Here is a 22,698-nt window from a genome sequence, read left to right on the forward strand (position 1 = left end):
GCAACGGATTTCTGGAGCACGTTTGTCTGCGACTATTTGTTCCAATGATATTGTTTGATGGCACCGTATACCTCCATGCTTGTAGGCGATGTACGGATACCTCCAGATGTTCACGATGTCGGCGCTGGGTGCCAGGCAGGTGAGCAGGAAAGTGAGTCGGCGGGAGCAGAGCCTGGCTTTCCCTTCATCCCGGTCGTCGTTGTCCTCTTCCCCGGAGTCCAGGGAGATGGTGTCCAGGGGAGTGTCCAGGGGACACTCGCGCTCCTGCATCTGCGCATGGGCAATAGAGAACGCCGCAGGTTGAAGGTACAAAGAGTTGGCTAGAACATTTCTCTGGGTGCAATGGAGAGGTTTAAGTCGGAGTCGCACTGCTTGGTGCAATACGCACGATACACTGAATACGTCAAATGAACCTGTTGCAGATTAAGAAAAACGCGTAGAGGGTCCTTTTACGAGGCCCTCCACTTCTTTCCAATTTAGCGGAGCAGTATGAACACTTGTCGTAGAGTCGTGTCGAGCCTACTCCCAGTAGCACACTTTGTATGAACTATTCATATAAATCAAGTCAAATTAAATTTATTCGACACCACATCTTACAATGATGACGTCGGGAGCACAGACAAAAATCCACTAGGGTGCTGCTTGACTGGGTCTGTTCCCCCACAGATAAGCAACAGCGGTGGTATACAACTATAAACAAAAAAGAAAAATCGCAATCTCTACTATCTACACCGCTGCTAGCATACATTTAACCGATAATACACGCAGATAACACATAATCGTATAAAGCGAAGGGAGTAACATATGAAATTATGTTTGGTGTTTAATCAGTATGCGAAATGAGAACGGATGGCAATGTCTAAAGGACCGATCGAGCTTCGCATTTTGTGTGTACAAAAGGTATATTCCGTATCTTATCCTGAGGTGTGCTGTAGCTGTTTGTGTTTCTTGTTATTTTCGATAGTTGTTCAATAAACTTGTTATTTTTTTCAGCATAGTATCACTTCACCAGTAAGTCATTATACAAGAACTGCATAGTACAGACATTAACACTCTTAAAAAGTGGTTCTGTATGAGCATCGTAGGCTGAAAAATCTTCATCTATTAAGGGAAGATGCGTGACAACACCATAATAATCCCGAGTAAATTAGATACTCGTAATATGATACATATGTCATATCGACTAGCTTGTTAGCTTGAAACTCTCCCTTTACATTAAGTAAAAAAAAAAAAGAAACATTTTCTTATTTTAGTTTTTAAAGATCCCCTTTCAAAAATAATCATAATTTTTGGAAGCGTCCTACGCAAACGGGCACTGCTCAAGCAAAGGTCCTACTTTTCGTTCTAGAGAAGCCAAGTGAGCATTTTCTTCCTAGAGAAGCCCGCGTGCATCATTTGTGATGTTTGAAGGAACCTGCGGTTTTAGTCGAGGTAAGGCGATAGTTTACCCGGGCATTTTCTCCAGCGCAAAATAAACATGAAATAAACACCCCTCAGACAATCAAATTCGCAGCTTAGTTATTTCAGTATCGTGCAAACAATTTAAGCCCCCCCCCCCCCCTCGCAACTGCCATGTGTGGAAGTGATAACATTTGCCTATGTGTGGAAGCTGTGTGTAAGCCGCAACATCCGACGTCATAAAGGCGCTAAGCTTCAAAGATTATAGGATGACTTTTTTTTTTTTTGCAGCACAGTGTCAGTTATTAGTTCCGCCCAGACAGCTTCAGTCGCAGACAGTTTAAGTCACAGACAGTTTAAGAAGCGCACAGCGTTCTGAATCTAGAGCATCTTATTATCGGTCTGCGGCCAGTGACATTTCGCCATTAGCCAAAGAGAAGGCTGAAGTACAAATTACAAAGCAAGAAAAGTCAACACAATAGGCTCCTCCCTGCACTTAAGATGTAAGTGACTTTAGTAACACTCGTCTGTTACTAGCGCAGCTTTAGTAACAGCCGAGTCTCTGCTGTTACACGTGTGGGCCACAGAAAAGAGTGTATGTGGCCCAAGAAACTTACGTTTTCTGTTATTTTAACAGCAGTTTTGAGCAAAAACAATCGGAAATATATCCATTTTAGATAGATCCTTCGCATCGAAACTGATAAGTCCTACGAGTTCATTATACGCACGTAAAAACCGCGTTCAAAAATTAATAGGTGACAGCAGCGTTTTCCTAGTACTCGGTATACAACACTGTGACGGTGCAAAATAAAATTTAAAAAAAAAATTATATTTGGCGAACTCCAAGAATAAACAAAAAACAAAAAAAAAAACACAATCTTTTTCAAGCTACTTCAGCCTGAGAAAGTGGACGTTAACACCTTAGAAGGTCGAAGATACGAGAAGGTTATTTACACCTAAAGTCTTTCTTGAGGCGCCAATAGAACCAAGGTCAGAGACATCGGAGCTTATCGTAATCTAACGGAAGTTTGTAGATCCAAACGAAGTATTTGCATTATCTCCACTTCATGGTAAGGCTCATTCTTTATCGCGTTCTGGAGTACTGCTATATATAACGGACAGAAAGAGACACCCATCCCTCCGCTTTATATCAGCTAGGCCCAACTTGAGCACTTTCGCCTCTCCAGACGGAGTTCAGATATATTACATTCCCGTAAAACAAACAAAACCAAAAAAAAAAAGAAAAAAAAAATCCGCCAACGATTTTAGTTATCAGAGAGTGAACCAAAGTGCACGTGTATGCAGTTCACTGTTTGCCACGTTTACGCTATTTCACTAGTTGAGTAGAGATTGTCGTACGGCGCACAAAAACTTACCCGTCGTCTTTTGAAAATGCATTCATTCCAAACATCTATGTCTGCCTCGGACGCATCACAGACTCGTGCGTTTCGTGCCTGCGTCTGCTGCTCTCCGCGTACCAAAATGTCTCCGCGTTGGCAACAAATACGCCACGAGAGAGCCACTCCGAATGCGGGTTGTCCCCTACCCGGACTGCTTAGCAACTTAAGAAACAGCTTAGCAATTTAAGAAACGTGTACTTATCACGCTGGAGCCAATAAAATTCGTGCCTTAACCGACAAGAACGACGAAAAATGAAAAAAAGGCGCGATCGTAATAAGCCATGCACTGCATTTCTAAAAAAAAACTGTCTGTTACTATAGACCAACTCAAGTCTCTGACGTCACGCCAATGCGCATGCGCACAGGCTTCACTTCTTCCGAATTTGGTTTGTGCGCACGCACCAACGAAAAGCCTACTTTCTCCGATTCACCATAAGCCAGAGAGCAGTCACTTCCGAGACATAAACGGACACGCATAAACAAGAACAGCGCGAAGCCGCAGCATGCGTCGCAAAAACAAGGTGTAAAAAAATAGTATTTTTTTCTCTTTGCAAAAACTAAAGACGCATTGCCGAATGCTCATTCTCCAGCCAAATACAGCACTAGAGGACCAAACTAGATGCCAAAGTTTCAGCACAAAGCGATCAGAACCGATCAGAAAATCGCTCATAACATTTGAATAATATAATAACGGTTAGCGCTGCAACTTTGGCATCTGGTACGGACCCTTAGCGCTACCTTTGTGTCGAAAATGAGCGTTCGGCAATGCGTAGTTTATTTTTGCGGTGAAAAAACAAACAAACGTGGACTTTTTTTATATATATATATTTAACACACTGCACCCTTATGCTAAAGGCAGTTTACAAAAAACTGTTTCAGGCAGGTACCTTCCTTGTATGACGGTCTTGTAACAATGGTCATACAAAAACTGTCTGCAGACCCTCTTCGAGGCACGGATATATGTACGAAGAAAACAGGTCTCGAAGATGCTTGAGGTGTTTGCGCAGATAATTCTATCATCATGTCTGTGGGGAACACAGTGTGTTTTGTAAGACGGTACATCGGTGCGAAGGCCGCTTAAGAGCATACGGTGCGCCCTCGACAACTGATGAGAATTGTGCATACGATCATAAACGCAGAGAAACAAGACCTAACGCCATGACGTTGAGCTTGTGGCTCTGCTTAGATTGATCCCATGGGCTCGCCATGCCGAGTGTTGTATTTCCTTACGGTTCTGCGAGACTACAACCGACAAAAACACGGTAAACAACATCTCTACGCAATTGTGATGATACCAGCGGGATATAAAGGAGATAAAATAAATACACACAGGGAAATCATTGATACCTCGGCATCGAATGTGACCTCTTCACGTTGCAGAACCTGAACACCTGTTTCGTACGAGAGGCATATGAATGAGTTATCATACAGATCCAGTTTTTAACAACCCGACGAGTGCATAGCTTATAAAATCAGCCGATAAGTTGGACGAGACGCTTCAAGGATGGAGTAGTTAACTTCTTACCTGACTCAACGTGTAGTAAACAGACTGGGCACCGCACGAGCTACAATTACAACCACGACGCCCTTCGAAGCCACGAGTGCGTCACCGAGACCGTTCACAACACTGTACGCGGCTCGTGAAACGACAAAATGTAATGACACTCTAAAACAAAGCAAAAACAAGCGAGATAATTAAAAGCCCTTTTCGTACGCGTTCCTTTGTCTCAATATTTCGTAACCGTGAAACGAGTCGGAGAAATAATGATTACCTGAATGTCCATCTCTGGGCAATGGACGTCGAACGAGCTATGCTTCGGTGGCAGACAAAGAAGCTCGGTGACCGCTCAGAAACGAACGGAGGGACGTGGACACGAACCTCATGTTGATCGCAGGGACGCGCAAATGCAGGCCAGCGGAGTGCCGGGGTTTGCACGCATTCCGTCACGTGCAGCGAACGAGAAACGTGTCGGTAGAAGAATCGCTCGCCTCGGCACGTCTCACAAGCCACGATGTTCGACATTACCGAGAAACAAGCAAAAGGAGATTTCTGCGAAGAAGTGTAGTCCACACTGGCTATCGGCGACGCGGTATCTAGTCCCATCCGCAAAATGTCAATCAATTTTTTTTTTAAATGGGTTTCGTGTATGTTTATACAGCCTAGAACTTGTTCTCCCTGAACGGGCGACGAGTCTTCCAGCTGTAGATGAGAGATTTAGCCAGTGCAGTTCAACCGCTAGCCTGGGGTCATTAACGTGCACCACGCAGTAGTGATACACGACCGCACGGCGGTATACGATGCTCATCCAGATCGAAACGGGCAGGGGTGGGGATTGAACCCAGAATCCCTGGGCTCTGCAGCGCGAGCTTTCGCTCCACGTGCTCAATCAAATTTAAAATAAAGAGTGTCACGTAGACGCATTTTAGTTTAGCAAAGCAGGTGACTCAACGTTTAAAATTATAAGTACACATTAGTTGTTTTCTATTTTTTTGTTGCAAACTTTGAAGCGTCATCAAGCCGGCAAAGAAACCGCTATAAACCTAACTCATGTCAATAATTACCGATAATAGAGATATCTAAAAACAAAAATACTATATTCGACTCATTTACATTTTGTGATTTTCTTGTAACAAACTTTCTATTCCTTCCTGCTATGCCATACATCACAGTATGTGCGTATTACCTCTAAAAACCCTGGTGGTTTTTGACACCACAGAAACAATCACAAAAAAAAAAAATTAAGGGGCAAACCATTTTCTTTGAATTCCCTATTCTTATATATATATATATATATATATATATATATATTGTACTATATTGTGATTGTGCCAAACGCAGTGAATATGCGCTTCCTGCAAGGTGTAGCATTAGTTTCTGTTGGAAAACGTACTTTCGAAAATGTAAAATTCATATCACACTTTAAGAATCACAAAAATAATACTAAAAGTGGGAAATATTAGATACTTTAAAAAATAAATGATCAGAAAGAATAAACAAAAAACGGACAAGATGAGATATCTTTCGAAAGATGCCTAGTCTCGTCCGTTTTTTTGTTTATTCTTTCTGGTAATTTAATCATCACCAACACGCTCACCATAACTTTAGCTCTAAAACTATTCAGCTTATTCTTTAAAAAAAAAAAAGTGACTTGTTCAAACACCTCAATCAATGATGTAGAGTAAACAACTCCACTGTTGTAGCCGGGAAAGCAAGATTTAAATTATCATGCGGTGTCATGTCAACGTCCCCTGCCTGTGTACATCCTCCAAAACAAACCAACTTCGAGGAATGACTAGCCTTTCCCTTTAGTCTTTGTTAAAACTTTTTTTTTTGTTTTTTTATGTGCCAAGAAACCTGTTATGGCAACTCTTCAAAGGAAATTGTGACCCCTTTGTTTGCCCCGGGAGTCCTTTTTGAAATTGACGTCAGCAAAGTGGAAAGCCCCAGCCGATATGAAAAGAGGTTTTCGAAAAGCCAGGACAAGTTTAAAGAATTGTCGACACGTAACTGACATAACGTGTTATCTCCGAAATTACGTCGTAGAAGGAAACTGAGTACACAATCACTCCCATAACGCCCGGCTTTTTTTTTTTTTTTTTTTCTTATTGTACCTTACAGTTGCACGGATGTTGTTTGGAGAGTTAATTGGTGCGGGCCCGGCTCCTCAGCCTTTTTATTAGGTTGCGGGGTACAAGGTACGTTGTCTAGTTGTTACTTACAGAAAATTTTGTAACTATAAGTTCTTTTTTTTTTTTTTATCGTCGCTGACTTCTTATGCAAAAGTGCGATACCGAGCTTGCAGCAGGCTGTACCTGGGTAAGTCCCTCAACGGGGACTTTCCCACCTGTTGACGGACGCGTGAAGTAAATCGAAAAAAAACAACGCACTGGTAAGCGAGTCGCTGGTCGAATCTACTTGACAAGTTGCGATAATAATTTTATTTCCCAACTGTGTTCGTGCAGCCAAACACAAAATAATAAAAAACGGTTATTTTCTTTTCTTTTGCAAAAAATAAATTACGCGTCACCGGACGTTCATTATATACCCAAAGGTCGCGCTATAGCGTTCCGTACCAGACGCCAAAGTTTCAGAACAAACCGCCATCTTATTCAAAAGTTGTGAGCCATTTTTTTTTTCTCGAAATTTGTGACGGGAAAATGGCGGACGACGGACCTGGGTCTGTCTCTATAGGTTTTCCCACTAATCATTCGAACCAGACATCCACACTCTGACGGCCCCGCGCTCTCCGTATGCTCCTCTTCCTCGGTCTCTCGGCGCACATACGGTAGTCCTCTCCGATCAACCGTCTCTTCGATAATCACTCTTTGAGGTATCATCTGTGAATGAACTGGCATGCAGCATTTCGCACACTCGACTACCCACCAGCTAAGCTCGCTATATAGGGCGCTCGATGTTGAGGACGAAACGGACGCTGCAAACGGCTGCTAGCTTGGGTAAAAATGTTCCGTTTACCAACTTGGGGAAGGAAAAGCGGCAAAATAAAACAAAATTCGACAAGCGTAAAGAACCTCGTGCCGTGGGGCTCGCGTCGGGAAACGACGTCATCGTTCGCTGCCGTTTATCGGCAGACAAGGAAAGCGTTTTTGATGGACTTGCATGAAACTTTAAAGAGATGCTGAACCAAACATTTCAGTGTCTACAATAAGTTTCGCACGTTCTTTCCACGAGCCAGCACACGCAACGAAATTGACGTCATCATATCCGCCCTTTCCCCCTCCCCCCAATTCAAGCTCCTTGAGCATGAATGAGGAATATGATGACGTCAATTTCGTTGCGTGTGCTCGTGAAAAGATAGTGCTCCACTTATTGTAGACACTGAAATGTTTGGTTCAGCATCCCTATAAGCAGCAATTTCGCGTGCATTTCTGCTGCAGCCAAAGACGAAACAACATCGCGGCGTGTCGCGATTGAAACGCACGACAAATCGCTACGCTACGGATCGCACTGAATAACGAAGTATAGGCAAACACTCAGCCTCAAACTTCCTTCGCAAAAACGGGTTCAGCGTCTTACTAAACGCAGTGTACATCTCGCGATCAAAACATTGTCACAGTGGACTCCTAAAAACAGGTATACTGCACCGTCTGACACTACCTATGGCCGCACACGGCCAGTTCCTTACGTTAATTCTTATGGATGGCGGCACCGTGGTAAACCGGTCCCCGACGCCGAACGACATGCCGAAAAGAGGGTTACGTATGCTTGCCCTGCAGCACTATTTTAAGAATGTTTAACGATTCTAAGGGAGAGGTTCTTTCTTACAGTGGCTCCGTAGCTATTTCTCTCGATACATATATGTGTACCTCGAACGAACATGTCTAAATATATTTTTTGAAACACCAATTTGAAAGGGTCATGAAGCAAGCAACAATCCCGCCTCAGAGTTTGTTTGCAGACTGTCTTGTATGATGTGTTTGCAGCGTGAACGCGGCTTTGGGGCATGTTCCAAACTACATTTTCGCAAATATCGGCCGTAAAACCATTAACTAGAGCTTATCTATGTTCCTTCCAGATGACAGATGCAGCCGTCGAGGGAAACCGGACATTGGAGCCGCCGGCTCTATTTCGGATAGTGCACGAAAATATTGTTGACCGGTAGTATACTGCGGTCAAACCCGTTCGAGCGAGCGAACTCTTCTTCCTCGCGCGGTGCCAGCGGGTGATTTATTATTCGTCGGACGCTTCTAAAGCGGCGCACAAAACCCACCCAGTGCGGTTGGTACCGGCTCTGGCACGGGCGTCCTTCGCATAAATTGAGCATCGGCGCGAAAGCGAAAGTGGTTCCGCCGAGACGTGATCTATGCAGCACGGTTTCCCTGGCCGCGCACCGGTCACGGAAATGTATACATACGGAACGAGTCCATACGGAATTTCTTCGATAACAAAGTAGAGACACACACCAGCAGATAGACGGCTCGAAATGAGTCATATTACGAGAGCTGCCTTAAAGGAAAACTTGACGGCCATCCCCTATGTAATGCATTTTCTACGTATAGACCAGTGCAGATAGCCACGCTTCAAGACCATGCGTGCAAAAAAAAAAAAAGCGTTGTTGTCATGCGTTAACAAAGCTTTCGAGCAGTTATAAATCTCGTTATTAAACAGCATCCTGCGCGCGCCCTATTTGTCAACTGGGCAGCGGAACGCATTTTGAGCATGCGCAGTAGCTCGCTTCTACGGGATATCAGACACCGCGCGTGCAGTGTTGCCATTTTAGCGATTTTGTCGCTAGATTTAGCGATTTTCTATACATTTAGCGACGGATATTTTTAATTTAGCGGCTAGCGGCTTTTTTAGCGACTTTGGTGTTCAACCGTATTCTTATTATTTTGAACAATTTTAGAGATGCTCGCAGGCTAAACCCTTTTGCTTCTCTATCTGAGTTTGCTTTGGATAGATGCTCAATTTTGCGGCGCGCTTAAAAAAATGTCAACACTGTCAAAACTGCAGACCATCTCTCTCGCGCCCACGTACCCGCGTGCTGTCCGCCAAACGTTGAGAAAATTGCCGAACTGTCTAGGGAGGTGTCAGGTGGACTTAATTTTACCAGGGAATTGCCTCTGAATAACTGCATTCAGTTCTTAGACATTGTGATCCTTTTTTCTGAAGAATATGTCTGTTGGCAGTATTGTCCGCGCACCAAGAAAAGAATAGTTTTGTTTGGAAGTGCTCACTTTAAACTGGTAAAGAGGGGTATAGCCTTGACATGTCTAAGTGCGGCTCTAGAAAAAAGTTGCAATCACCAGAGGAAAATCAGTCTTGAACGACAACCAAAAAGAGACTTTCGTAGTTTCCGCCTAGTCGTTTTCCAAATAAAACATTACAAACAAAAACTGTGCTAGTTGTTTTTCACTGTAAGTTTAACTTCTTAAAATTCCTGAGATATGATTATTTGAGATTCACTTACTTTAAAAGAGTTTAATAAGCTCTTGGAATTCAGCGAATATTTTAGCGACTTCCTGGCGGATCTACCGACTGTTTAGTGACTTATTGGTCTCAATTTAGCGGCGGGCGCACAAAAAAAGATGGCAACACTGCGCGCGTGCATCCACAGCCCCCGTGAGTGACTCGGCACATCTCTCCTGGCCCAGAAGCGATGAAAATTTGTCCATCGCTCATCCTTCCCGCACGTTACGGCGTTTCGTTCCCCGCGCTTTTTTTCCCGCGCTTCCCGGACTCATCAAAAAGTTGGGGTCAGCCCATACGCCCACGCAAATCGGCTCGTCGCGGTGATTCGACAGGGTGTGCTCAGCCAGCTCAGCGCCTACGCGCGTAGAGTCACGCTCGGACTGGTGACCGCCGTGCGCTGCAAGCTCGCCTTAGTCAGGTCTCTCACGAAACGCCGGCATCTCGGAAGGCGCGAGCAGCGTTGCGAAAAGAGCGGGAAATAGCCGACCAACCCTGAAACACCTGTCGCGGTGCAAGCATTGACAATGCATGTCCGCCATCACAAACAACTAAGGGATCGTTTCGCTCTAACGCTCCCGAATACGTCGCGAAATGTTAGCGGATCCGGGTGGCGAATTGCCGGAAGGCAATTAGTTACAAGGTCGAGCGATCAAACGGCAGGAGCTCTTGTGGTCGTGCGCGACTACTGTTATCAGTCGCGGCCTTCGTTTGGCTTTTGTTTCCAACTTTTAATGCGACGTTTTCTGGTAGTTTGGATTTCTTACTGGCAGATCTTCCTCCAGAGTCTTTGCCTGCCCAGAAGTTTAGGGTCTCAGTGAAAGTTATCTTTCAAAAGTATTTGCAGCACCATATGTATTTCTTAAGTTACCAAAGATAGTTTCTTTCCTGGAAAGAGGAGGACAGGATTATCTTTTCTAAAAAAATATACGCACGTGTGATTAGAGGGGAAATTATTAGTATTATTATTAATAAATAACATCACTATCAAGCGGGCTATAAAACTTGAGGTTTTCAACGATGGCGTGGTCGTAGCCTTTCTTATAAATGATTCTATGGTATTAAAGCTGCCTAGATTCGCATTGTTTCTTTTTTCTTTACGTGCTCGGTTTTTGCGTACACTTTACAAAGCGCTTGTATATATTAATCAATGGCTGACGATCTTCGGACCATTTACACATCGACGGAACCAACAAACGTAACAGATCGGGTTGCATGGTAGGCGCACTAAAGAATATCACACTCCACTTTTAACACGTGTTGCCATGGAAACATAATTTGTAACAATAGGACGCACCTCTTAAATATAGATAAAAATCTCTCAGAAAATCGTTGAAATTCTGAACCGCTCATAAGAGCTGTAGCGGGCGTCCTCTGTGAACTCAGGGAAGTGCCCACGCGTAGGAACGCGCGAACAGTTTGTTTATTCCCTTGCCGTACCTCTGTCTCAACCCCCAAAACAGGCAAAAAAATATATATTGATGTATTTTTTTTATTAACAGTAATTTATTTATGTTCAGTTATCCAAACCACTAACCGCGAAAGCTTGAATTTTTAGCGTACATTATACTTTAGCGAAGAATAAGTGTCATTCACAACAAATGAACATTTGCAGTGAACAAGGGAAAAGGTTCTTAAAGGCGTGAAGAGCCGTTCGCGTTAGAAGATGAAGAGCTCATTATCGCTTGGAAAAACCCTTATTATCGTTTCGTCACTGTAACGCCGCCCCTTCCCCCCCCCCCCCCCCCTCCCTCCTTCGCAATATCCCCAGCATATTGTAGTGTCTATCCATTTTAATAAATAACTAATTGCGGAATCTTTCTTGGTACCTCCGGTCTACCTAAGTAATTGATCTATACTCACAAAAAGTTATAGGGGAAAAAAAGATACAGAAGAATTCAAGGTCGAGAAACATGAGAAAACTATTTTCGACTAAATACTTTCTCACGTGTGCAAACAAAATGCCAGAAGGGTAAACACGATACGCTGTCTGGATTTTCGCATTTTCTAACCACTACGTTTATTGTACTTTTCCCATACGATTGTCTACACTTCCGTGTAACCGCTTTCTCCTCTGCAATTCTTCCGCCCCTGGGGGTAAATAACTAAATAAATAAATATATAAGGCTTCACTGACCGATTCATCGGTATCCTTCTCCATTGGGAAACCGCCGGCTTCGGATCTCGCACCGAGAAGAATGCATTCACGCACTCTTACAACGAAGCTGAACACTACACAGAGCGCACGGCGTGTCCCCAACGGCTCCCGCAGGGAGAAAGGCGAGCTCGGCACTACACTTGACCTCGCGGGCTGGTCGACGATCACGCAAACACCCTGAAACCACAGCGGGAACGGACGACAAGAACGCTCCAGCAAAGCGCCCTCCAAAGGCGGCGGGCGCGTCTTTATCATCGCGGTCCCCGTCACCGCTTCGAACAGGGTCTTTAAAGAGGGTGAAGCGGGCAAGTACGACGGAAGAAAGGGAAGGAGGGGGGAAACAGTCACCGCAAAAGCGAGCTGACACAGACACACAGCCGCCGCCGTTGCAACTGGTTTGGCTCGCGCGCGGGAATTCCTCTACTGTCTCTCCCCTCCGGTGCTGTACACTGTAACGACGAACCGTTGAGGAATCCAAGAGTCGTTCAAGCCAATCCAACGCCTCGTGACCGTCACGTGACATTTGGAAAGGGAAGCGGTGACGCGAGGGGAGCGTGGTCACGTGATTATATTGGCAGCGTTTGATTGGCACGATTGGCCGGTGACGTCCGCTGGGATCCGTCGCGAAGGAAGACGAAGGGATCGTACGGAGAAGGACGTTGGTGGCGGTGCATCCCAGGAAGAGAGTTGGAATTGTTGGCGAGAGATAACTCATCTTATTTCTTCGTCAGAAGGTTCGTAACGCCGGAACGAGAAGGTCGTTAATTGACGATTCTTGACTCGGTGTGTTGAGGTCCGGCCTTTACGTCCAAGGTTGCGTTTAATGGGGCAGATGTTGCCGCGAACATGTTTTGGCGTCTGACGCGTGCCGAGGCGGTTCTCACCGGATGGTAGGACTGTGAAGATGTTCGTTTCCTTGGGATCAGTGCGGCGGTTTTCGGAAGCGTCTAAAGTTGCCTGCAGTTAACCAACTGTTGATACTGACGTGTTACTTTTGTTACACACATTCGGGAAGAATCCGTTGCAGGGAACGGATTACTTGTAATCTGTTCATTTTTCCAGGAATCTTATAACCGCCAGGTTAAGTTTTCTCGAAAGTAGATGGTAATGTCACCTTTCTTAGAAACAATTTTTAAATATTTTCTATGTTTTACTTATTACGTTTTATATTACATTTGAACGCAATAAGATAGTTAAATTCTGATGATCAATTAAATGAAGGAGATAAAAAAAGATCACAATGCAACAAAAGATATGTGTATTATAAGTAAAGTTGAAGCGTGCCATAAAAAAGCCACAACCGCGTTGTTTTTGGTAGTTTTCTTTTCTTTTGGTATGCCCCAACTTTACTTCTGTGCATTTAAAAATAAAAAAGCAAGCAAAACTCCTACATGGGATAGTGATAATTCATTAGATTAAATTCGCCTTTAGTACCAGTACCAAGATGCGATGTGGGAAATTAAAAGTAATATCACTACGCAAGCTCTGAACAAAACAAACTCGTGTTCGAGTAAAACCACCAATTACTTTCTATGCATGTAATTAGTCAAAAGAATCCATTACCTTTCATGCTCAGCAAATTACAATTTTAATCAATTACGTTTTTTTTTTTTTTAAGTAATGGGCATAAATCTGATTGTTCAAATACCTAGTAAATATAAGAAAACGCTGGATGGAATCCTTTGTTGGTGTTTTTATTGCTGCCAATGGCAACCTACCTCACACATAGATCTCTGTATTCGGGAGTGTACTGCTGAGGTGTTTTTGTTTTTCAAGACGTGTGGGCCAGTCGAGGAACCATAACACGAAGAAGAAACAAATCGGTGCTAAGAGACGCCGCACAAGTAAGCGGTTGGACAGACAGGGCTTAGCTTACAGTGTCACCCACGAACTTGACAATGCATTCCGATAGGTACTCTGTGGCACTCTTGAAAGGCGCGATAATTCTAAACCGACTGCGCTATCTTATGATAACAAGAGATTTAAGGGGCATATTCTTTATCGAGATGCAAAGAGGGCGCGTGGGTCAGTGTACCCTCGACTGCTGTATATGACGGGCAATCAGCGTTTCAGGGGTTGTAAATTTCCTACGTGGGAATGATGCCGAAGTGATGGTGTATATTTAAACTTCAAGGAAAAAAAAAACGAAATGTGTACGAAACGAGACACGGAACAAGTTTGCACTTGTTCATGTTGTCTAGCTGCTGCTTGATTTTTCATTGGATTTTCGTTTATTCTTAGTGAAAATATTTATGTGATTGGGTCTAGTAAACACATGAGAATATAAGAGACAATATAAGAACTTATAGATGCCTGATATGCGGCTTGTATAATTTATATAAGTACGGATGTGCGTATTGGGACCTTTTACAAGTACCTGTTTTTTTTTTCTCAGTAGAGATGTTTATTTGAATTGGATAATTGTTTATATAGTTTGTTGTTTCCGTTTTTCATTTGATGATTGTTTATGCTGTGTATTGTTTGTGTGTTTCATTACTGTCTATGCATGGTGTTTATTGTTTGCGTTTTTTTTTTATATAATGTTGGTGTATGTTGTTTCTTAGGTCCCGGAAAGAAAGCTTATGAGCTGGAGACGCTCAAGAAAGTTGTAGCCTTGAATGGTGCGCTACGCCTCCCAAAGAATTTGTGGAAAGTATGACGCCGCATGAAAAATTTTCAGGTCGCGTGAGCCTTCGACTAGATGCCGAAGCGAGGAAGCACATGTTTCGGGGTTAGTAGTGCCTTGGATCGCCCAAGGTTGGACAGCGATAAATCAGTAGATTTGAAAGGAATGCATTTGACATTCATTCAACAAGTGTCTATGTATCTTTAATGCACTGCGGATACGATTTTAGTAGAGATCGTACTATGCGTTTTTGGACTCATATATGGTATTAATGTGAATAAGATGATGTGATCAGAATGTAACTAATACCCTCATAGGGTATAATAAGAATTAAGGCTCAGCTTCTGTGTAACGTTACTATGGTTCAGATTTACAGCTTTTCACTTGATGACTAAACCACCATAAATAACCTTAGATGTGTCGTTTGGTAAATAACGTTCCTGTTCCTTGCTTGTGGGGTACCGCTCGTATTTTCCGAACTAGCGGTTTAAAATCGAGTCTCAATTTGTTCACCTATTACAAAATTAACCTTTTTATTCAAGTCGATTTTGCTTGAATTTTGGTGTTTTTTTAAATCTGGTATTTACTGCATATTTAAAGAAAGTATATCAGCCTGATATCGTCCGATAATTTATTTTTATGCCACCTATGCGCCTCTAATTCAGCATAAATGGGCGCGCTGCTCTCTTTGACTTTGTGACGTCACCAATCAATGCACCCAGTAAACAAAAACAAACAAAAAACGTTTCGGCGCAATCAAGGGCACCAACGCAAAGCTGTCTGATTTCTGGCATTCGCTCATTGCGCCCCAAGTGTTGCCCACTTAGCGTCCAAGATGTCAACACATCCATCTTCATGAGTGAGAGCCGCCCATTTGACAGCTCCAAAGGCACACCACTTTAAGATCGACCTTGAATTGGGCCACCCAGAGATGAACGTTGATCATCATTTCCACTCAGAACGATGAGTGCCGAGATTACGCACGCACGATATTTAAACATAGTTTATTAAGCTTTCTTTCTACACGCACGCAAAAAGATAACGATAAAGAGAAAAAAGAGAAAGCTGATTGGTGTGCAGCACAAAGTACTAAGCACGAAGAGAGGGGATGTCACAGTGGGAATCGAAAATAGAAGACTCTTTTTAAACGGAGCATGAAATGAATTTTGGGCTGGGATAAATTGGAATTTTACTAATCACATATCGTTTAGTGCGTCAAAACAAAACTAGTACACGAGTGTAGAAAGTCAAAAGCCAGCTTTTCGGTACAAATATTTGAAAAAGATAGCGGACTATTTCTTACCTCCTTTCCTTCAAAAGCTCTCGGCCCTTTCACTGTATACATCCGCGGTACCCAAAGCATGTCAGCTTACATTAGCTCACGCATTGGACACGAGCACTGCGTCACTCGGACGTTTCCGCTCGGATATTTGAATTTGCGCGCGGGGCCAATGAGTGGCTTGACGGTACTTATCATCACTGGAGAATGACAAGTTCCTCGGTGTGCTTAAAAGGCACGGTAGAAACTCCGAGTCATCGCCTCCAGCATCCGGTACCAAAGCACTTCGCGACCACGTGATTTCTCATTTCGCGTTTGAGTTGAGGATTAAAGCTGAGCAGCAAGAAGTTCAAAAACAATACTACGGTCCCTTTAAGTTTCTGATGCCAAATTAGTGATCCAAAACACAGTACTATACGGGCGTGTATGTCGGTATATCAATATTGCTGCACTTTCTTCTACTCCGAAAAGAAATATAGGTTAGTATTCGACACGGACTCTTCACCCGCCGTCACGGGCCCATTGAGGTTGGGACGAAGTAGGAACGTGCGTTCGCGTGCGTGTGATCGCGTTCCCGTGCATGGTATCTGTGCCTGCCTGTGTCTGTATGTGTGTGTGCGTGCGTGTCTATGCGATTTTTTCTCAAAGTACCGCTAACTACTAACGTATTTGGAGCCGCCACACGACTGCGGGACTCAAACGCTTGGGTCGTTTTTCACAGAGGTATAATAAAATGATTATATTGGGATTAAAAGAAGCAACGGACGCTCTGCTGCTGCTCCTTGCACCAAAGAAAGCAGGGGATGCGATAGTAAGAACTGAACGGAAGGACGGAGTTGTCGCCCAGACTCCACTACAGAAAACCCGCCGCGCCAACAAAACCCAGGCTAACGGAATTCGCCAGGCGCTTCCTACTTTCCTGAAAGAGCAAAACACGGGAGCCAAAATATGTGCCGACCCAACCCTCTCCCCTCCACCGCTTACCGACTTCCTAGTCTCGAACGCTCCACGCAGGTATAAGAGCCTTTTCGCCCTCTAACCGCCGTAAGAGACGCCGTCAAACCGACCCGAAGCCCTACCTCACCAGTGATACAAATCTCGACTCAAAATATCAGGTCGGTGCATTTGCCAACGCGGAAAAACACAAAGAAGAGATGCGTTAGAGAGAATGACAAAAAAAAAAAAAAAAATGGCAGCAACAACAAACAAAGCGTAAAAACGCTTTTGAATGGCCTGAGGTTAGGTGGAGGGTTGCAAGGTTAAATTTCTGATAAAATATTTGACAGTGAGTTTTGGTTAGACAGAGACCTATGTTTTGCCACCTGCACAGCGCTCAGCGAAAGAGAATCACTAGAAAAAACATGTCAAACAATATGCTCCCAAAAGTAACAATAAAAAAAAAAAAAGCTTTAAATAACACTTTTTTTATATATACACGAGTTGTCGAATGAAATGCACTGCCCTCTGACTGTGCGCATGTTCCGAGTAAGGACTGTTGTGAAGTGCAAGGTGCGGAAGTCAGCAGGCGAGCTTGTTAAGAAACATAATAATCTTCAGATCATAATCTAAACATCCTAATAAGGGCTTTAGTGAATATGCTGTTTTGAATCATGTGGCAGATACTCGATGTAACTCTCTACTTCTTCGAACCAAAAAAAAAAAAAAAACGATTTTTAACATTTTAAAATAGTTTATAAAATGAATACCTGGTACACGAAGTCATGATGACGTCCGCTGATCACCGCTACCGTCGGAAGAGTATCCCTCACGAAAACGAACTCCATGAATCGTCGATGCGCGTGGATGAATGCCCATGCACCCGCCAGATCTCGAAGGCGACACAAAGGATCCTTTTTTTGAGGGGGGCGGCGAGCTCACGTTGCGCGAGAAGTACGGAGACCCAAGTCCGCATCGAGTCGAGTTCACCGGCGGTCTGTAGGTCTGTCGGTCGGGGCCAAGCGGCGCTGTGCGGAAGCCGCCGGACCAAAGAGCCACTTATTAACGCGCTGGTCGGAGCGAGGAGCAGAAAAATAAGCTCTCAATGCCTTCCAACCGACGTTCGGTTGCTCGCATCTTTCTCTGACTGCGTTCCTCTGGCTGTAGTTGTTTTTGTTTGGTTCTTTCGCTGTCGAGTAAGTAAAAGTCGTGATCGCCTTGGAGGCGCGCGCGTGCTCGTGGAGGAGAGGATGTCGCAACGTTAACCCTTTTTTTCTTATTTTTCCCGCCGTTCCGAGTCATACCAAGACCGATTGTAGGGCGGAGGAAACGCAATGAACCGCTTGACCTCGCATCTGCGCTCCGTTTCGCCTTAAGATGGACCGCAGCTGACGCTACGAACGATCCAAGCCAATCCGGAGGCTGCGAATGCTATACGTCATAAGTTCCTCGGGCGTCGTTGCGCCCCCTCAGAAGGGCACGTGACACTAACGCGGCACAGGAATGGCTCGGACGGGTTGTACGGTCCGCTGCGGTTCATCGTAATGTGAAATGGAGTTGAACAAAGAGCGCTAGGGATGGGGAGAACCTCGCGAGATCGATGTCGAGCGGGTTCGAACTTTGAAAATTTCAGCTGGAGGTTCGGTAAACGTTTGAGGGAAGTTTGACTGCTACGCGCATGCGCGTGAATGAAAAGACGAACCGGCCCCGCCTGGCGGTGGAGGGGTGCTGCAGTTTAACGAAATGACTGAATTCACTAAAAAGCTTGCACGAACTATGCGAACATGAATAATTATTCTCTAAAACCAAAGCGTAGCATCTTATACGTGCTTTTCAGTTCTGAAATTTTCAAATATTTTTTTGAGAAGTAGCGCAACACTGTTTAAAAGTAAACTTCGCCGAATTTTGTGAAAAGTTCGAACTTTGCGTCGAACCAATATAGCCTCGGAGTTCGACGTCGAACCCTAAGTTGCGACTGAAGTTCGCAACATCCCTAAGAAGTACCGCGAACAAATATTAATCAGGTAAAAAAACAGAAAAGAAAAATTGAAGAATAACAAATATGAGACGAAGTGATTGACTTGGATTTTCCGCTGAGCTCTGCGTGCAGTCGAATGTGTGAATCTAAACTGAGAAAAACACACACGCACATACACACACACACACAAAAAAGAAGAGACAACGGCAGACCATTTTGTTATTTGTCGGTGCCGGCTTTGCTTTGTCAATGTTCCGTTTATGCTGTCACGCATCTGAAGCCGGAGGTCGCTCTGCATGAAAAGGACGGAACACTTGTAAAGGCTTTCTTGGGAAGATAGCGATCGGAGGCCGCGGCCGCTAAATCAGCCTGTTTGGAGGACCCGGACGGAATAGCTTTATAAGGCTTAGCGCGTCATCCGCGGGGGGGGGGGGGGGGGGGGGGGGGGGGGGGGGTTAGCGTCGGAGCACTTCGTTTTGGATGCAGTCAACGTGCCGGTAGGGTTGTGGACTAGTGGAAATTCATGCATGCTGGCTCGTAACCGGCGCGTGAAAAAAAAAAAACAAGAAAAAAACATTTTCTTTGGCGCTCTTTGCTCAACAGGTTCTTAGATGAAGTCGGGCATAGCCTTCTATATACTGACAAAGCCTGGCAGGTCACCACGAGAAGCGGCCGCCGAAATGAAAAAAGGGGGAGCGGCAGACAACGGATGAGAGGCGAGCCACGTGAGTGGCGCCCCGCTGCGGCGAGACGCCGAAACGCAGCGTCTCACCGCTGCCGCGAGACGCTGCGGCGAGACGCGAGGACCCGAGAGTGTGTTTCGAGTCCTCGCCGCTGCAAAAGCTGTGCGATGACGTCCAGGTTCCCCCAGAAATGGCTCTTTGATTCTCTGTGCTACCAGATCGTCACGATCCAAATCTGCGACAGGGCAGTCTATGGCTCCGTCGTCGAACTGCCAGTCTTTATGAGTAGAGAGGAGGCTATGATTCGGGTTATCTTCGAGCAGAGACAACAATCGTGATGTAAGCTTACACCCAACGTCGCGTTCTTGATTATGTAAATCTTAGTCAACGCAGCATAATGATCTTTAAAGGGCAATAAAATAATAATTAAAAATAGGTGCCCGAAGAGGATGCATGTATGCAATCAAAATTAGCTTAAAAAAAAAATTCTTCGGAACATTTTTTTACAAAAGTTATCAATGTGTTTCTATTGAGTTTCTCATGCATTCTATAAGAATAAATTAGAAACTCATTGATAATTTTTGTAAGGGTTCAAACTAGTGAGATTCATTTCAGCGCTATCGGAGAATATATACTTCTATTCTGGAATCATTCCCAACTCGAAATGTGTCTCGCTACGTATGTACATATTGTCGAAAGCGTCTTCGGAAAAAGACACATTTTTTTTCTCCGTTTTTCTTATGCGTTTCCTTAAGTACCAATCATTCCAACCAGAGCTCCGCGTTCAACCGTCTCCGCGCTCTCTCCTTTCTCCGTCAATTTCTACCCGTATTGTCCCTTGTTTCCGAGCAAATAAGAGCAACGTACGAGGGACAAAATCGTGACAAAAATTTTTGATTCCTTTGTTTCAAACTTCGAAGGCGGAAATAAAATGCCAAACCAAACTTTTCCACGCCAGCAAACGAACATTAAAAAAAAAAAAAAAAAATGGAGCAACCGACCATGCGCCAAACGGTTTCGCAGGAGCCTAATTTCGCAAACATCTTTAACTCCACAACCCAAACATGTCCGACTCGTTCACGGCGTCGATTCCGCAAAAAACGCAAACACACATACAAAAAAAGACCAAAAAAAAAAAACAACAAAAAACGCCTATCTCACCGGAGATGAATTTCATCATCAAATCACCGAAGAGAGGAAAACGGACATATTATCGATAGACAAAATAAGTATAAAATATAAAAAAAACACGTTTCCGCAGGTAGGTGAAGGTGACAGATAGTCATCTTGATTATTCAACCCTCGCGAACAAAACGGTGGATGAGCTACAAGATCGTTTCTTTTTTTCCCCTGTGTATGTGTGTGTGTGCCTGGCGCCAAATCAAGGTCACATGTCTTCGCTGGTCTGCCTTATTTACGTCGAAGTCAGAGAGTCACGATCCGCGAAGGGGCAATAAAAACCTCCGACCGGTAATGCTCTTCCCCGTGCCAGCTAGACCCCAACACAAACGTTCTTGTGGGATGGTGAAATTGAACCCTGATCCGACGCTGATTCAGCGCCTTTTCTGCGTCCCGTGAGTACGTATTCAGTCATCCACAATCGTTAACGACATCAATCGACTGTATTGGACTGTGCCATTCGGTCACAACAACTATTCAATGCAAGTACTCAAATACACACTTCCTACTACATTGAATACCCTAACAAAAAATAACATCGCTGTTATTCATATATTTCGATTCAGGAATTTCGAACTGAACTAATGTGGGACGAAAACGAATGAGTCGATTTATGAGACCTGTTTGATTTGTTTATTTTACTTTGTTATGTCGATTTTTTCACTGTTTTCTTTAACGTTGTTGCTTTGACTTCTGTACATGCCACTACAAGGTAGCAAGGGGATCCGTCAAGCTGTTCTTACACCTTTTTTTCCCTGCTTCCTCCATTTAATTATCAAAATGAAAAATAAAGTTCCTTCATAGTAATAATAATAACAATGCAAGGGTCGCCACCCGGACAGGTTAAGATATAATATATTACCGGGTACATAATAGTTTACCCCCCCCCCCTCCCCCCGGCCCCAACACTACCGCACACACGCGCGCACACCTTTATGTTTTGTTTTGTTTAGGAGTGTCTTCATCTCATAACGTTCTAAACTGTGTTTCACGTTAAGTGCCCTTTGCATTAATTGCATTATAAACATTAAGTCCGCGACCGCAGCCTACGCCACGCCCCATTAGAGCCAATCAAGTACCGCCAAAAGTGCATCGTCACGGCGCTCGTTGTGTTTACGCGTTTACAACAACGAGGTAGAGGGGGCTTAGAGCGATGAACTGGTGGGGCCTGGTGAGGGGGTCACCAGGCAAAAGTGACCCTCGTTGGCTGCCGCCATGTTGTACAATTTGGACCACTAGGCACGCGACCGTAACACATCCTGAGGTTTTTACGCAAAACTGAACCGACATTTGTATTGCGATCGCAGTAAAAAAAAAAAAAATCACGATAAACTATTTTTTTTTTTTAACTGCTAGCCCCAGAGATCGGTGTCTAGCTTCGATAAAAACCCCAAATACAGCACCGCGGCTGACGGAATCTAGAGGAGCCATTACAAAGTTGCCCGAGTTTTTCTCGTCAAAGCACATTTTGGACTTAAAACGACCGAAACACAACTTATCTCGTCGGTACTGTTATTAAAGTTCAATAGGAAATTATCCGTGAGCGGTGCTTCGTTGAAATCTAGACGCAAAACTATATATAAGGTCACGCGTCTAGCGGTCAAGAAATGTGCAACATGACGGCGGCCGGTAGGGGTCACTTTCAGATGCCAGTTTATCGCTCTAAGCCCCGCTACCTCGTTGATTTGCAATCACCGGCGCAACCAATCGAGCGCAGGAAAAAGTGCAGGACCATGAACTATAGATACACTATGCGTCATTGCTTTAGCCGTGCATGCAGAACGCACAAAAACGATTGGCTGCATCGGATGGTAGCTTCGGCTGTGGTCAAGCTTAAAGTGAACGGGAGCATAGACCAAGTCAGCTCACTGACTGACGTCACGCCAGTGCGGTGGCGCTGCTGTCGGTATTGCGCATGCGCAGACGGTTCACTCCTCAGAAATTTGATTTCTGCGCACGCCTGGTGTGGGCAAAGCGGGCGTGTTTGGAAACACTGCGTTCGTGTATGAAGAGGAAGGCACCTTTCCGCGTGTAATAAAAAAAAAAAAAAAAAAGAAGGTTGGAGAGAAGTTATAAAAGGTGTGATAAAAATAAGTAAATTTGGTAGCTGAGTTTTAGACGCTGTCTGTTCCC

The 22,698-nt window shown here is 44.3% G+C and overlaps 1 protein-coding gene across 1 annotated transcript in view; it reads right to left on the reverse strand.

Annotated features, from left to right (window-relative positions):
* The window catches only part of LOC115316926 (sodium-dependent serotonin transporter), a 131,102-nt gene that overhangs the window by 30,137 nt on the left and 78,267 nt on the right, over positions 1 to 22,698 (reverse strand). Inside the window, exon 3 of the mRNA XM_029976442.4 lies at positions 72 to 270. Coding sequence (XP_029832302.2) covers positions 72 to 270 — 199 coding nt within the window. The remainder of the gene's footprint in view (positions 1 to 71; positions 271 to 22,698) is intronic.

The sequence above is a fragment of the Ixodes scapularis genome, unplaced genomic scaffold (genome assembly GCF_016920785.2).
Source record: "Ixodes scapularis isolate PalLabHiFi unplaced genomic scaffold, ASM1692078v2 PGA_scaffold13__105_contigs__length_92229423, whole genome shotgun sequence".
NCBI lineage: Eukaryota > Metazoa > Arthropoda > Arachnida > Ixodida > Ixodidae > Ixodes > Ixodes scapularis.